Source organism: Kryptolebias marmoratus, linkage group LG11 (assembly GCF_001649575.2).
Source record: "Kryptolebias marmoratus isolate JLee-2015 linkage group LG11, ASM164957v2, whole genome shotgun sequence".
Taxonomy (NCBI): domain Eukaryota; kingdom Metazoa; phylum Chordata; class Actinopteri; order Cyprinodontiformes; family Rivulidae; genus Kryptolebias; species Kryptolebias marmoratus.
Window position 1 is genome coordinate 17183486 of NC_051440.1, and position 13663 is coordinate 17197148.

Here is a 13663-nt window from a genome sequence, read left to right on the forward strand (position 1 = left end):
GGTTCGCTTCTTATTTCTTGCTGTGGTGGAGGTGCTGTGTGTTTGTCTTTCTGTGGCTGTTACTGTGCCTGATCTTTGCATGTGCTCAGCTGACTGAGATGCTTCACTGCAGGATGAACTAATAAAAGTACTTAACAATCCAACTGTTACGCAGCATTTTAAAACATGCAAGCTCGGCGGCATTTAGACGTCTTATTTTGAAAGTTTTAGAAATGAAATGCCGTCGTCAGTGAAACTGTTGTGTCTTCTTCCGCAGGTCTTTTAGTGACAGCTGTTTCCTCAGCAGCCCCCTGTGTTCAGAGCTGGCAGATGTGCAGTGGTACAGAAAAGACAAGGCCAAACCTGGGACGCTGGTCTGAGACCTTCCTGCAGGGCCTAGAAATATTTCTTTGTCCTTCCTACGGCCTCCTCTCTGTTCTTCACTAAAACCCATCAGCAACCGATAACCTCATCCTGAAGGTCCAACGAACCCCCTCGACTCAACCAAACAAGAGTCCGTGTCCTCCTTAAATCTGCCCACTTCTTCGTTACGCCCTGTCTATCACAGCTCAGCCGGACAGGGACGCACTCGCTGGGCTCTGATAAGGGCTCGTTCCACAGGACAGACTGAGAAGTGCCGCCTCAGCTGTTTCCCTGCTTTCTTTCTTCACCTTCTGGAGCACACAAGCAATGGGCCAAAAAAAGTCAAGAGCAAGGAACGACAGAGCACAGAGCATCCCAACTGCTTTTCACACTCAACAAACCCAACATCGACCAGTCCAGGATCTGCTCCATATTGCATCCTGCTATCACTCCGGCGCACTGCCACCCAGAGGATACACACTGGATTTGAGCCACCAGTTAAAAAATGATAATAATAATAATTTTTTTGACCCTAAATGAACTATGTTGCATTTCGTTATCCACATCCACATTGTTTCTGTTTTCCTAAATTCCTAATTTATATTTATAAAAAGAGAAGATTTCAGATTCAACACTGTTTAATCCCCCCTCCGAACACAGCTGCCGGATCAGCCGGTCACACCGCGGTTCTTATGCAGGTGCCTCAGCAGAGACGTGGCTGTCGGTCAGCAATATGCGAGCGAACCCCAGTGACAATATTAGGATGCTCTCTGGGACGATACCTGATACAGACGAGGACTATAGCAATAAAGAACACTGTACAAGGCTATGAACTGGTTTTAATCAACAGAGTGAAATTGAAGCGCATTTTCTTTAGGTTCCCAGCACTGGGACGACTGAAGTGAAGGATCTATAGAACATTATTGGCAGAATTTGGAGATCAGGCATCGGGCTACAGGTTTTATTTTCAGTGGCTTCATCATTTATTCCGCCTTGAAAAAAACAAAACTAAAACAGTTTTTCTGGCCACGTGATTATCAGTTGTGTGGAGGTGTTGGTTTGGCCACAACAAGTCAAAGATACTTTCATTTCATCTTCTCTCATTTGTTTATTTTTTATCTCTGACAGTGAAATATAACTGTTGAAAATCTGTCCTTGCAGATTCACGTTGGAGCTGCTCAGTGATGAAACACTCATACATAGTTTTTACTGTGAGGTTCGTTTGACTCTCATGGCTCCACACTGGTTGTTACCTTGCTGGGTGTCTGTCGGTCCCTTTACAGCACTGTGTTCTCCCATCTTTTTAGCAAAGCTGGGGCGTTGCAACCGAACCTAATCTATTAGTCCCAACCGTCTGGGTGCTTTGCGATACGTACTGTAACTCACCACTGAACCTACTGCAGTCATACGTGCTCCTTCGAATCACGACTGTCTAAAAGCCATTCTTTAAAGCAGCAACCCGGGAGACACGTCTGCTTCATCTGCCATGGAGTCAAATCAAGTTCATTAAAACGTTTCGTATGAAAGCACAACATTTGGTGTATTCGTGGGCTGGACCTGCAGTTACTGTGTTCCTGTGTCAGAGTGTAAACTTTACCTGTTAATATCAAACTGGGTTGGTGTTGTTTTGTTTGTTTGTTTTTTGGTCATGGTCAGGTTGACATGAAGAAAAGTCCTGAAGTCAGAGCAAAAAAAAAAAAAATCTTTAAATCTAAAAATAATTTTTCAGGCATCCCAATCAAAAATCCAGAACAGGTTTTGAAAAGCACATCTGGTTTTGTATGAAGAAGCTGTCTTTTTTTAACCGTTCTTCATCTGTTCTTACAAACAATTAATGGTTCATCGTTGCACAAATTTGTAATTATTTAATGAATTTGAATAATAAATTCTAAATTTTAAGCCTGATTAGGACTGGATAGAGAGAGAACGGTGCAAATCTCACCCTGTCCTCCTCCTATTGTTGTGTTTTCCTTAAAGGCTGCCATAAGTAGTTTTTACATTGTGTTACAAAAGAAAAACGGTGTAGTCTTGGTTGCATGTTTGGTTCTCCAAGTCATTCATCCTTACTTGATGACTTTAGATAAGCTCTTATGCAAGACTGGAACCGGCAATCACCGGGTTCTCGCTGATAGGACTTTGTCACGATCCTGCGTTCAAGCTTCAGTGGTTTTTGTGCTGAAGACACAACCCCATGCATGCCTCTGACAAAATGACCCAAAGACAGCACAACGTCCAACTTTTTCTCGCCGAAATCATTTCCCCTTTGCTCCGACGTGTTGTTCTGCCACCTCGTTTTCTGACCTGTTTCTAATCTCTGACCCTTGAGCCCCGTCGTGAACGAGAGCGACGTTCTTCTGTGGCACTTTCCCCGCTCCATACTGATGAGGGTTTTTTGTAATGCTCCCGGAGGAAGGAGGTACCTATTTTATCAGTCTTTTCCTGTATGTACGGAGGGTAACACTCACGTTCATTATTTTAACAAAGTTACGTTTTATATGGACCAGTATTGTCTTTTCTTTTAGTTCCAACATGGAAAAGAAAAAAAACAACAACCAACCTTTTCAGGTGCTACAAAATGACCAGTTACTGCATCACCGTGTAGGATCTAGACATTTCTTCATTCTTACCAATAGGTTCAAGACCAGATGTGCAAAATGAAGCTTATTTTAACAGTGGAATAGTAGGTCACTTCCTCAACTGGACAATAGAGCATGTAACTTGATTTGATCAGTTCTCTTCAGCTGTAACTAAACATTAAATGCGTTGTAGAAAAGGAAAAAAAAAAAAATGTGGAATTGATTAAAAAATCTGAATTCCACAGTTAATTTATTCTTTTTTTTCTATTAAGAATTTGTATAGTAACTTTACATTTTGCAAAACTGTGTTGTTGGAAATTAATGATGAATTTTCAAGATGAGAAGCCGCGCTGGTTCTTGAGAGTTAAGAAAATAAATTATTGATGAATGTTCTCAAGATGATGCCTGTGTCTGTCTTATTGTTCTGCTTTTACTCACTTCCTAAGCAGCTGAGGGGTGGGGTGGGGGGGGTAAAACCCTCAGAGTCATTCGGGTTAAGGGTCACGGTGTCAGACTTATCAAAAGGAATCCTAACATGTAATCACCACTTCCTCCCCTCCAGACGCGCTCACTCTCATGTCATCACATCCCGGCCTCGGTCACTTCCCTCTGAGAGGATTTCCTTTGGAGTTAAAGGAATGAAGAATCCAAACAGAAATCAAGTGACTCAACAGATCACGACGTTAAAATGGATCACTTCAACCTATTTTATTTAGCTTGCTTCCCCTAACTCAGCAGCTAAAATTCATTCCTTTGGTAGTACTAGTAGCATTTGTGGATATTTGATCATATGGAGTGTTGGTGACAACAGGTTTTTATCAAGTGAATCTTAAGTCAGTGTCTGTGAGGACACTCATCCTTCCTATCCAGCTTTGGTTTGTTCTCCAGTTCTGTGTCCATTTCGAAATGAATCCCATGTTCCTCTTTGTTCTCCACGTGTTCCCATCGCAGCTCAACAGCTGGAAGTTGTTAGTCAGACATGCCGTGAGAAAGTAGCTGCACTCTGATTTTTTTTTTTTTTTACTCACACAAGTCTGTTACTGCCCGTTGGTTTGTCTGTGCTTGCAACTAGACGGCAGCATGACCTTTTTTTATCATCACCAAAAGGAGAAGTCAGTCGATAAGCTTTTTGCTCGTGTCTGTCTCTTAGTGAAATACCTTGTGAACCACTGGACAAATTTTAAGGAAACTCTCAGAAACTAATCACTGGCTGCACGTCTAAACTTGATTAAATTTTTTTCAACATTAGCCAACACAAGAATGGTTTTAACTCTGTCAGTTTTTACTGAAATTGAGCTGAAACTTAATGTGGCAGCAACTGAGAGTCGTTCTGAGCATGAGATTTACCGAAAGGTTATTTTCAAAGTTTGACCGAAAAGGCTACGACGTCATCATTTCTCTACGTAAGACGATCTTGGCCTTAAAACTCTGGGATGAAAGTGGCGTTGTGATGTTCACACCTTAAAGGAATGGTTGGCCTTTAATCATTTTAACGAACTCTTCCATCACAAAAATACTCCACCACCCCCCCTTACTTTTTACAGCCCAGTTTCATGTCATACTGGCAGACATCTAACATTTGTGACATTTTTATATCTGCTAAGTCTAAATATATTTTTAGAAGTTAGGTTAAGATGCAAATAATCCAATTTCAATCAATAAAAATATTGGTTCGTGAAAGATTTGAACAGAGCTGAGCTATATTTCTGAATATTTGTTCACACTGAGTGAAAATTAGATCACAGGTGTCAAATTATAATATTTATTCTGCACTCATCAGGTCATACAGTTTCCTCCTACTAAATAAATTAGTGTGAAGTCCAGTTTTGCTCAGTGGGATCGGATCAGTGAACAGAACTGGACCACATCGTGAACAACTTTGACAATGCTGCCCTCTAGTGTTCATTAAAAAATTTTTGGTAATGTCAAATTTTCAAGGTTTTCTAATATTTAAAATCAGTTATAAATTTGTAATTAGGAAAATTATGTTTTGTTTTCCAGTGGCTTCAAATCTGATGCACTTTGGGTATTTATGATGGTTTGTTCCAAAGAATAGGCGACACAGAGTCTCCTTCTGGTGACTTGATGAGATTTCATCCATGTTACATCAGGATTGCACCAACAGTCCTTAGAGCGTCTTTGTCAGAATTAGTGGTTCAGTTCTGAGATGAAATCCACATGGGAGAGAGAGCCGGAGAGTTTTCATGCCGTTGAGTTTCACAGATTATTCACTTCCTGTTCCAGCAGCCCATTAGTGTCCTCAGCATCCTGTAAAAAACATACAAAAATGTTAAAGACATCTTAAAGCCAGTAGTTTTCGATCAGTAAAGTCTAATTATTATTCTAACTTCTAGACACTCATCTGTTTTGTCACTAAAAACAGGTTTTACTCACAATTGTTTTGAAATAAAATGACCAATAAAGAATTGCAAATATATTCCTTTACAAACAAAAGATCTTCTGACAAACTAAGTTGCTCCTTCTGAACAAATAAATCAAAAATCACACACACTGTGTTATTAGAGCGTCAGTCTAATCAGTGTTAACAATCAGGATGTTTCTGAATCTGCAGGAGATAGAACGGCTTTCAGCTACAAGAACAATAGATTCAAATTAATGGCTTTGAGCTGATTAATGACAGAGGAAACAGGAAAAAACAATGTTCTGATTAAAAAGTTATGCTTTCAGTGTTTGAACTTCCTCTAATCTTTGTATTTCAATACATTACTAAAACATTTGAATATCAGCTGTTGAAACCTCTTGTTTTAGCTATAAAAAAGGGGATTTTTTGATATAATTTGTACAAAAAGCATCCTTAAAAATAGCTCTATTTTGTTTAAGTAAGATTTTTGCCTAAATAAAACATTCAAATGAAAACAAGAACCAAAAATTGTATTTGGGTACAATATTTAAAGTAAATCCAGTTGCTGTTAGGCCCAGTCGCTCTGTTTATAGATCATATGTGTACCTGTGAGACGTGACAGTAGGCCTGGATATGGGGAGAACTGTAGCGGCGCAAACCTCTCCATGACAGGAAGAGTATGTAGACTGAACCCAGAGAGCACAGGGCGGCGAACACCGTGGAAGTGGCGTTTGCGACATATGAACCAGCCCTCTGAGCAGATGGAGACGGGGAGAGGAAAGAGAAGTGGAAGTGGCAGCATTCCACCATCACACATCATGGGAAAAACTGCCTGAAGGATGACTGAAACGTTTTCTGGCGACAGAGGCTCACCTGCTGGTATGAGCCGAGTGCTGCAGGTGGCACGGGTACGAGACTGTTGGCCAGCAGAGCAGAGAATCCAAACAGCAGGCTGAAAACGTTCAGAGCCATCAGAGCCACGATCTGTTGGGTTGGTGATATAAATGTTAGCTGAGCAGGGAAGCAGAAAAGGTTGTCTTAGAAATAAATGTTTACCTTTAATTTACTGGCTTTTCTCTGAACTGCCATTGCCAGACACCCAGCAGCCACATACTGCAACAACACCAGCAGTTAGGATTCTGTTAACCTTTCTCGCTGTAAAAGTGTAAAGCAGCTGCAGCAGACCCACAAATAAGCTTGACCATATTGGCGTCATCATGGAGACAGAACAGCTGTACCTCACACACGCATGGCTCACTGTTGTCAGTGTGCAAGCCAAAGCACTGATGAACTGAACCACCTGAAAGGGGAAACCCCCCCAAGGAAAATCTTACAGAGGCTATAAAAGAATCATTTAGAGTGCAACAAACGCAGAAGCAGCAGCTCACCCCGGTGACTAAAAGCCTTGTGTTCACCACAGTCCCAAACCAGCGGTGAATCCTGGCGTTGTTCAGCTCCCCTGTGTCCGAGTCCTGGGTGGTGGGCTGAGGTTGACGTGCCTCCTTGAAAAAGACCTGGTAGAGCCCCTCCTGGAACATGTTCTGCATCATCTGTTGTGGAAGAAACATGTTCATTGATTCAAAAAGAAAACAAAAAAGAAGATTAGCTGTGAAAAAAATCACAACACAAACACACACCTGAGATCTAAAAAGTACAGCTTGTTTCTTCTTACCTCTCCTGGACGTTGGGTTTACTTCATTTATCCGCAGGCTGTCATTCCGAATAAAAATACAAAATGAACAAAATAAGGAATAAGAGACATCTGACAGCTTATATCATTGCTTCTTCAACTCCCCGGTGTAGTGAGAAACTGGACCTACAGGGTCAAAGTTCACTCGAGTTGGACAACAATGAGAGGTTAAAGTTCAGTCTGAAGGAGGAGATTCAGGGAGATGATTGGCCGTGAGTCAGACACTTATCAGAATGCAGGGAGGAGTTGCTGAAGCATCAGACGACTGGTTTCATTTTTAGCTATTTTTTTAAATTTATTATAACCCTGTTAGTTGCTTTTAACCATAAAGACTCAAAGTTGAGTCTACAGAGTTCTAGTTAGCCTATAAAAATAAAATTTGTGCACCCAAGTTAACAAATCATAGCACATTTTCTTTATGTTAGTTATCCCTTTCCTGCCTGACACGGTCAAATCATTTCTATTAATAAAATAAACACCGCAGACAGTGAGCCTGATCAAGATGTAGCCACAGCTTCCTGTTGTAAACAGAGTATGATCACTTCCTTTCAATAACAGAACTTCTTCACAGTCCCTGTAAATAACAGGCACATAATCATATAACTTTTATTGTCATTTTCTTGTTAACAAATACGTCATTGACAAAAAAAAATAGAATACAAAAATGAACTGGAAAGTTAAAAATATAAATGTTCAAACAGTCTGTTAAACCCCAGAAGGTGGCAGAAAGAGATCACAGCATTCGTAAGATCTTGGCCAGATGGGCACAGATTTAGAGCGACTATAAATATGTGGGGGTCAGATCAGACCCACTCTGTTTTTCCTGGCAAGATATTCCTATCATCATCATCATCATCATCATCCTCATCATCCTCTCTGTCCCTCGTGTACAAATCTGCCAGTCTGCTGAAGCGTGGTCCCCACTGAGTCAGACTCTGAAAGTCCTGCTCTTCACCTGACTCTGAGGAGTTGATGGAGCTGAGAGAATCTGCCCGAGAGCCTCTGCCTTCAAAGTCGAACACCAGGAGAGAGTCATAAGGAGGCGCCGCCGGGTCGCTGTTGGCCGCTCGCAGGGTCTAGACAAAAAAAAAAACTAAGTTTGAAACAATTACTAAAAGCAGAATCAGTGAAGACATTTCAGCGACAGGTCAAAGAGTGTTGTTGTTTATCAATTTCATGATTACTCACATCCTCGATGAATTTGACAATTTCCTCATTGGGTTGGATTTGTCGGCGGTCCCTTGGTCGGCTCTGGACGGCAGGCAAAACATCAGTGCTGAAGACTTTGAGACGATTATCAAGTCCTCTGTGGAGCCGGCTCAGGTCGTAGTCCTACAAATAAAAAAAAGGATCACATTATCTATTGTTAGTCGACATCTGCCATCAACAGGGAGGTTTAGTTTCAGACACTGAAGAATAAAAGAGGACAATTCTTAAAGAGAAGAAGTTTGAATACATTCGCCACACTCAGATATGTCAGATCAAATTATCTTCTTCAACAAACAGACGACTTATTTGTTGACTGGGTTCTTTAAGGACCCAGGTTTCTGTCCATATTTGTGCAGAACAATCCCTTAAAGTCCTAAAATCTGTTTTTTCTTTTTTTAACTCTGAAATGTTGCAATCCTGGACACACAATGTGTGACTTTAGCAAGCAGTATCTCACTTAACTATTTTCTTTATTAAAAAAAGGCCTAGAATAGCCTGACGAAATGCATATCTAATTCATGATGGCCACCACAGCCACATCTCGCAGGAAGTATGTGTTGAGGATAACTCTCAACAACTACCACACCAAGTTTGAGCTTATTATCTGTAAAATTATAAAAAAAAATTATAGCCATTTCTGTATTTCCTCAGATTGCCTGCTGTGATGGTCATCTTGAAAAGGATTTAGTTGTAGATGTCCATCCATTGATTACTTTCTGAAAGTTTCATTTAGATTTGCCCAGTGGTTCATTGGATGTTTTGCTAATGGTTCAGACAAACAAACACACACAGACATGGTCAAAAATAATTACTGCTCTGTTTTTGCCTTCAGTGGTAGGCGATAAAATTCACAATATAAACAAGCAAAAAAATAAAAAGATTTTAGTTATATGCATGATGAATATTATGTTTACTGAGTGGCAAATTTGTTAATCGTGATGTTCAGTTTAAAAAATGGTCATGTATTTTTTATGAAAACTAATAAAAGATGATCACTTTTTAACCCTTCGGTCTCCTCCTACCTGGTCGTCCTCGCCACCTCCCTCCTCGTTGTAGCAGAAAATGGTGTCTCTGGGTAAATCTTCAAGAAGAGGACTGTCCTTCTCCGCCCTCCTCCTCCTCCTCAGGAACAACAGAAACAGCAGGAGCAGCACTATAATCAAATGAAAAATAAGCGAGTCATGACAAAGCCAGCAAAATGAAATTAGGACCAACTGGTTACGTACACAGAACACCAAAAATAGCTCCCAGGACTGAGGCTGCAGCAGAAGGATGGTGTCCGTGTGGGTCAGAACGTGGGATGAAGCAGGCGGCGACCGCCCCTTGACACTGACACACCTCCACGTTCAGCGTGCTGTCCTGGTGGAGCGTGTCAGCATCATAAATACGCATCACCACATTGTAGTCCCCTGGAGGTAAGTCTCGCTTGGGGGCCAGAGACACCACGTCACCTGGACAAAAAACAAGAAGAAACTTTAGAAGTCGGTAGTTTGAGTTACCTGTCATGTAAAAACTTAATTTAAAGCATGCAATTTACATTTACACCACCAGTTAAAAAGCCATCAATAAGTAGCTAAAGCTTTGTAGGGTCGCTAAACAACAACTTCCACATTTTGTTATGTCCATGTGTGCCTGTAAGCTTCTTTACTTGAGGAGTTGATTGTGGCAGTCCAGCTCATCCTGTGGTCTCCTGTAAGCTCCACAGTAAACGGCCCTGCATGACCGGGTCCATCCAGGTCCACAACATCCAGGCAGACAGGAAAAGGGTCCCTGTTGCACAGACTGGCTTTCCTCTGCTTGATCACGGGACGATTGTCATTCACATCCAGTAAAGTCACAACCAGGGTACCTGTGCCTGTAGCCGGAATGTCACCTAAAGGAAATGAGAGGGATTCAGGTGGTGTTTTTTCTCTCGGGTGTATAAAACTTGTCAAAAAATAATAATACCAAATGTATCATTTTACCATCATCGTAAGCCAAAACTAAAACTGTATATTTGCTGTGTTTAGTGAATCGTGATTCTCTGTCCATGCTGTTAGCAACTTTGACCAGTCCTGAGCTGGAGTCGACGCTCAGCCAGCGGGCGGTGTCGTTGTGTAGTTTATATCTGAAAACAAAGGAAACAACACGATCAGAGCAGGACTGAGCACACGCATACCGAGCATTTAACAAACTGTATCTGTATGCAAACTCATACCGGTTCAGGTCATATTTCAGGAAACTCGTGTCAGAACTATTTTTTCTGTCCATCTAAGATAATAATTGATCAGTTTTGAGAAATATTCCAAGTTTAAACAACCACTCAGTTTTTATTACACTGGACTGAATTTGAATTGAATATCCAAACTGTCCGAGGACGATTTTCAGCTAAAAAGATTTTTTATTTTTTGCAAATATATGTGATTATGAGTAGGGTTTTTATGCATTTCTGTACAATCCAGGGACTATTTAGATATACCAACTGAATGCCTTAAAATGTTCAGCTGCACGCTCTTTTGAGGAAAGTGGAACTGTTAAAATATAAAATTTTGATAACTACATGGGTAAATAAATAAAAACGGTTTTCACTTTAGCAAAACAAAAATAAAAAGGAAAAATATTTCAAACTTTATTTTTATTTGACACAATAATAAATCTTTTTTCTTACCTAACGGTCTGTTTCCTAGCTGAGTCAGGGTCCTTAGCTTTGAGTTGGACCACAGAGGTGCTGATTTTCACGTCCTCTGACGCGGTGACCGGCAGCCAAGCTGGACTGAAAACAGGAGGCTCGTTTTTGTCCTCCACCCTGATGGTGACTGTGGCTGTGGACGTGGACACAGGTACAGAAAAAGGCACTTCGTTGGTTACAACTACCAACAGACTGAAGGCAGGCGTCCTCTCAAAATCCAGCTCCTTGTAAAAAAAATAACATTTAAAAATAGACATATTCAGCTTGACACATTCATCTAAACACACTTATTTTTGTAAACTATCCAAACCCATTCAAACCTTGGCCGTTTGGATAATTCCCTCCATTTTATCTGATCCTGTAGTGATGTTAAATTCTTTCCCTTCATTGCCTTTGATTATAGAGAATCTGGCGTTGGCGTTTGGAGATCCCAACTCATCCCTGTCAGTTACTTGTAGTCTTGCTACCTCCACTCCAACTTCATTCTCATGGACAGACGTGGACTTCTGGGGAGAGACGAAAAACTGTTAAATAAATTCAAAGACCGAGACGTCGGAAATAAGGTGAAGTGTCTGTGTAACTCACGTATGTCACAGTGAACTGTGGAGCGTTATCGTTGCTGTCGGTGATGATGCAGCGAACAGTGCAGGTCGTGGTCAGACCTTTACCCACCATATCAGCTGCCTCTATGGTCAGCTTATACTCTGCGTGAGTCTAAGACAGGAAAATAAAATTAGTTAAAAAGGGGAAAAACGAATAAGGAAGAGTTGTAGTCATGTTTAAAGTAACATCACCTCTCTGTCCAGTCCTTTTCCCTTCAGTCTGATCAATCCACTCACTGAGTTTATGGCAAACATGTCATCTGCTGGCATTTTGGGCATCTGAGATATTATCCGATACCTAATTATGGCGTTGTTTGTGTCTGGATCATCCTTATCCACTGCCGTTACCTTTACGATGGGCTCATCTGTAGATGAAAGCAAGAACAAAATGACTTACTGTCCTTTATTTTTACGTTTGAAAGAGTTTCTCGAAGCTGCTGCTCACCGACGTCAGCACTTTCGCTCACTCTGCCGGTGAAGACGCTCTGATTGAATTCTGGAGGGTTGTCGTTCTGGTCGATGATGTTAATGGTGAGCTCCATGGACTCTTCTACCTTCACCCCGTGATTCAGCGCATGAGCACACAGCTGTGACGAACAGCACATTCGCTTGCTTTAGAAAGCGTTTGAACTCTTGGATGACAGAAATTGAACGTGATGCCTCATTTAAAAAAAGTGGGTCACCTTATATCTGTCGTTTTTCTCCCTGTCCAGTTGCTGGGTCACATATAACATGCCAGATCGCTCATCCATAGTAAAAACACCCTCAGGGGGCCCGTCTGCACCTGCTCCACTGATCTTGTATGTTATGGCTATCTTGTCCGCGTTGCTGGATTTGAGCTAAATAACAAAAAAAAAAAAAAAAAAAAAAAGATTAATAGCAAAGAAGCTGATCCACATCTTATAAATGTCCATCGCAGCAGAGACTGATTTAAAATGACAAAAAAAAAAAAAAAAAAAAGAGATGACTCAGCTCATTGAAAAGCAGTGAAAGCATTTCAGTTTGCTAAATATTACTTTAGTTACCTTCACCATAAGTTTGGGGAATGGACCCCTGTCATTTTCTGGGAAGCTAACAGGGGGAATTACCCACTCCCTCTTCATCCGCTTCAAACCGTCAGTCATGAGAGGAAATTTAATGATGGGGATCAGCTGGAGGACGTTTTCAGCTTCACCCTGTTTCATTTCACACACTATACTGAGTTAGATTCAGTTTTTACATGTAAAACCCTCTGCTGAGTACATCAAAAACCTTTTAAATATACCTTAAGATTGTTCGTGCTGAGGATTTGGGGATTTGTGCAGTTGTGACTGTTGTCCAAGCACATTGGTTGTATCTCCGCAGCCAGAAACACAAAACTCTGAGGAACAAACAGGATTCAATTATTATACAATCATCTGCTCTTAGATCTGCCCTTAAAAAACAAAACAAAATGCCTTCTGGATGAAACTTTAAGACAAAGATTGAATTTCTGGACAAATGAGACATTCAGTCTACAGAAGCTAAAAACAGGTTATTATGGGGTTATTATGGGGTTTTTTTGGAAACCATTTCCACCTAAAACAATGTGGACTTTTCAGTGTAATAATTTCTTATACAAAAGGTGGTCAACTTTTCAAAATCTTCTCTGTTCCTCTAAGAAAGAAAGCATTGTGCTCGTTCTGCAATAACAAACGGGTTAGCAAGCCTAATAATTAAAGTTTACACAAAACTCTACACTAAGCATGAATACAGAAGACAGTGTTTTACAATCAAGAACCATTGCAAATGTAAAATCCAATTTAGGTGGATTACGTATAAGATAAATTTTAATTGTGGACAACAGCAAACTTACCTGAAGTTGGCTAAACAAAAACATGACCCTCCAGCTCCTGCTGCTTCCTGTCATGTCTCCCAGCTTAGAAACCCTACAGATCTCTGCTGCTCCGGCACCGGGTCGACTCTCCAAACTGAAGCTGCTGCTCCGTTCAAGAGGCAAAATGCCAAGTTTGTGGCCTTTCTTAAACTTCCTTAAACAGTGTTCTTCCACCTTCAGAGTTCCCCAGCCTGTATATTCTTTAACCTCTGTTCAGCTCTATGCGCGGTGACTGTTTCCAATCCAACCCTACTCGTGTGTTTTACTGTTTGACACTAAAGAAACTGAGTTGCTGTTTGATTTTATCAGGAAAAGGTTGGTGAAAAAAAACATAAACAGCAGCAGCAGACATACAGGTG

General features: G+C 40.9%; 3 protein-coding genes across 17 annotated transcripts in view; 1 reads left to right on the top strand and 2 right to left on the bottom strand.

The window, feature by feature from the left end:
• frmd4a (FERM domain containing 4A) overlaps window positions 1–2888 on the top strand; it is a 71268-nt gene extending 68380 nt beyond the window's left edge. For all 12 annotated transcript variants that reach the window (XM_037978432.1, XM_037978430.1, XM_017405783.3 and 9 more), the window contains one exon: window positions 257–2888. Coding sequence is in view for 10 of the 12 variants with exons in the window: in XM_037978430.1 (XP_037834358.1) it covers window positions 257–359 (103 nt within the window). In the remaining 2 variants the exon portion in view is untranslated. The remainder of the gene's footprint in view (window positions 1–256) is intronic.
• si:dkey-30c15.13 (uncharacterized protein LOC558731 homolog) lies at window positions 2746–7290 on the bottom strand. 2 transcript variants are annotated; one of them, XM_025003654.2, is made up of 7 exons: window positions 6953–7290; window positions 6669–6830; window positions 6470–6580; window positions 6337–6393; window positions 6154–6264; window positions 5887–6033; window positions 2746–5186 (listed from the first exon to the last, which is right to left on the bottom strand). In XM_025003654.2, the coding sequence occupies exons 2-7, from the start codon at window positions 6828–6830 to the stop codon at window positions 5136–5138; spliced, it is 639 nt and encodes a 212-aa protein (XP_024859422.1). In that variant the 5' UTR covers window positions 6953–7290; the 3' UTR covers window positions 2746–5135. The 2 variants fall into 2 exon arrangements, with proteins under 2 accessions (XP_024859422.1, XP_024859423.1); XM_025003655.2 differs by lacking the exon at window positions 6470–6580.
• Window positions 7291–7581: 291 nt separating this feature from the next.
• Window positions 7582–13564, bottom strand: LOC108229976 (B-cadherin). Of its 3 annotated transcripts, none has more exons than XM_025003753.2 (15): window positions 13284–13564; window positions 12714–12809; window positions 12475–12624; window positions 12133–12288; window positions 11895–12036; window positions 11642–11814; window positions 11433–11561; window positions 11168–11350; window positions 10827–11071; window positions 10144–10286; window positions 9828–10052; window positions 9406–9630; window positions 9202–9332; window positions 8159–8302; window positions 7582–8046 (listed from the first exon to the last, which is right to left on the bottom strand). In XM_025003753.2, exons 1-15 carry the CDS (start codon window positions 13335–13337, stop codon window positions 7774–7776), a joined length of 2469 nt encoding a protein of 822 aa, XP_024859521.1. In that variant the 5' UTR covers window positions 13338–13564; the 3' UTR covers window positions 7582–7773. The 3 variants fall into 3 exon arrangements, with proteins under 3 accessions (XP_024859521.1, XP_037834361.1, XP_017261197.2); XM_017405708.3 differs by having other exon boundaries at window positions 7584–8046; window positions 11168–11353; XM_037978433.1 differs by lacking the exon at window positions 13284–13564 and having other exon boundaries at window positions 7583–8046; window positions 11168–11353; window positions 12475–12641; window positions 12714–12801.
• Between the last annotated feature and the right edge of the window lie 99 nt (window positions 13565–13663).

Coding starts and splice junctions, on each gene's coding strand:
- si:dkey-30c15.13 (XM_025003654.2), bottom strand. CDS start 6,830: ATGATGCAGAACATGTTCCAGGAGGGGCTCTACCAGGTCTTTTTCAAG. Junction 6,394..6,469: donor CAATATGGTCAAGCTTATTT/GTGGGTCTGCTG, acceptor GTGTTGTTGCAG/TATGTGGCTGCTGGGTGTCT. Junction 6,034..6,153: donor CACTCGGCTCATACCAGCAG/GTGAGCCTCTGT, acceptor CCATCTGCTCAG/AGGGCTGGTTCATATGTCGC.
- LOC108229976 (XM_017405708.3), bottom strand. CDS start 13,337: ATGACAGGAAGCAGCAGGAGCTGGAGGGTCATGTTTTTGTTTAGCCAA. Junction 11,815..11,894: donor GAGCGAAAGTGCTGACGTCG/GTGAGCAGCAGC, acceptor TTTCATCTACAG/ATGAGCCCATCGTAAAGGTA. Junction 9,631..9,827: donor TGCCACAATCAACTCCTCAA/GTAAAGAAGCTT, acceptor TTTTTTGTCCAG/GTGACGTGGTGTCTCTGGCC.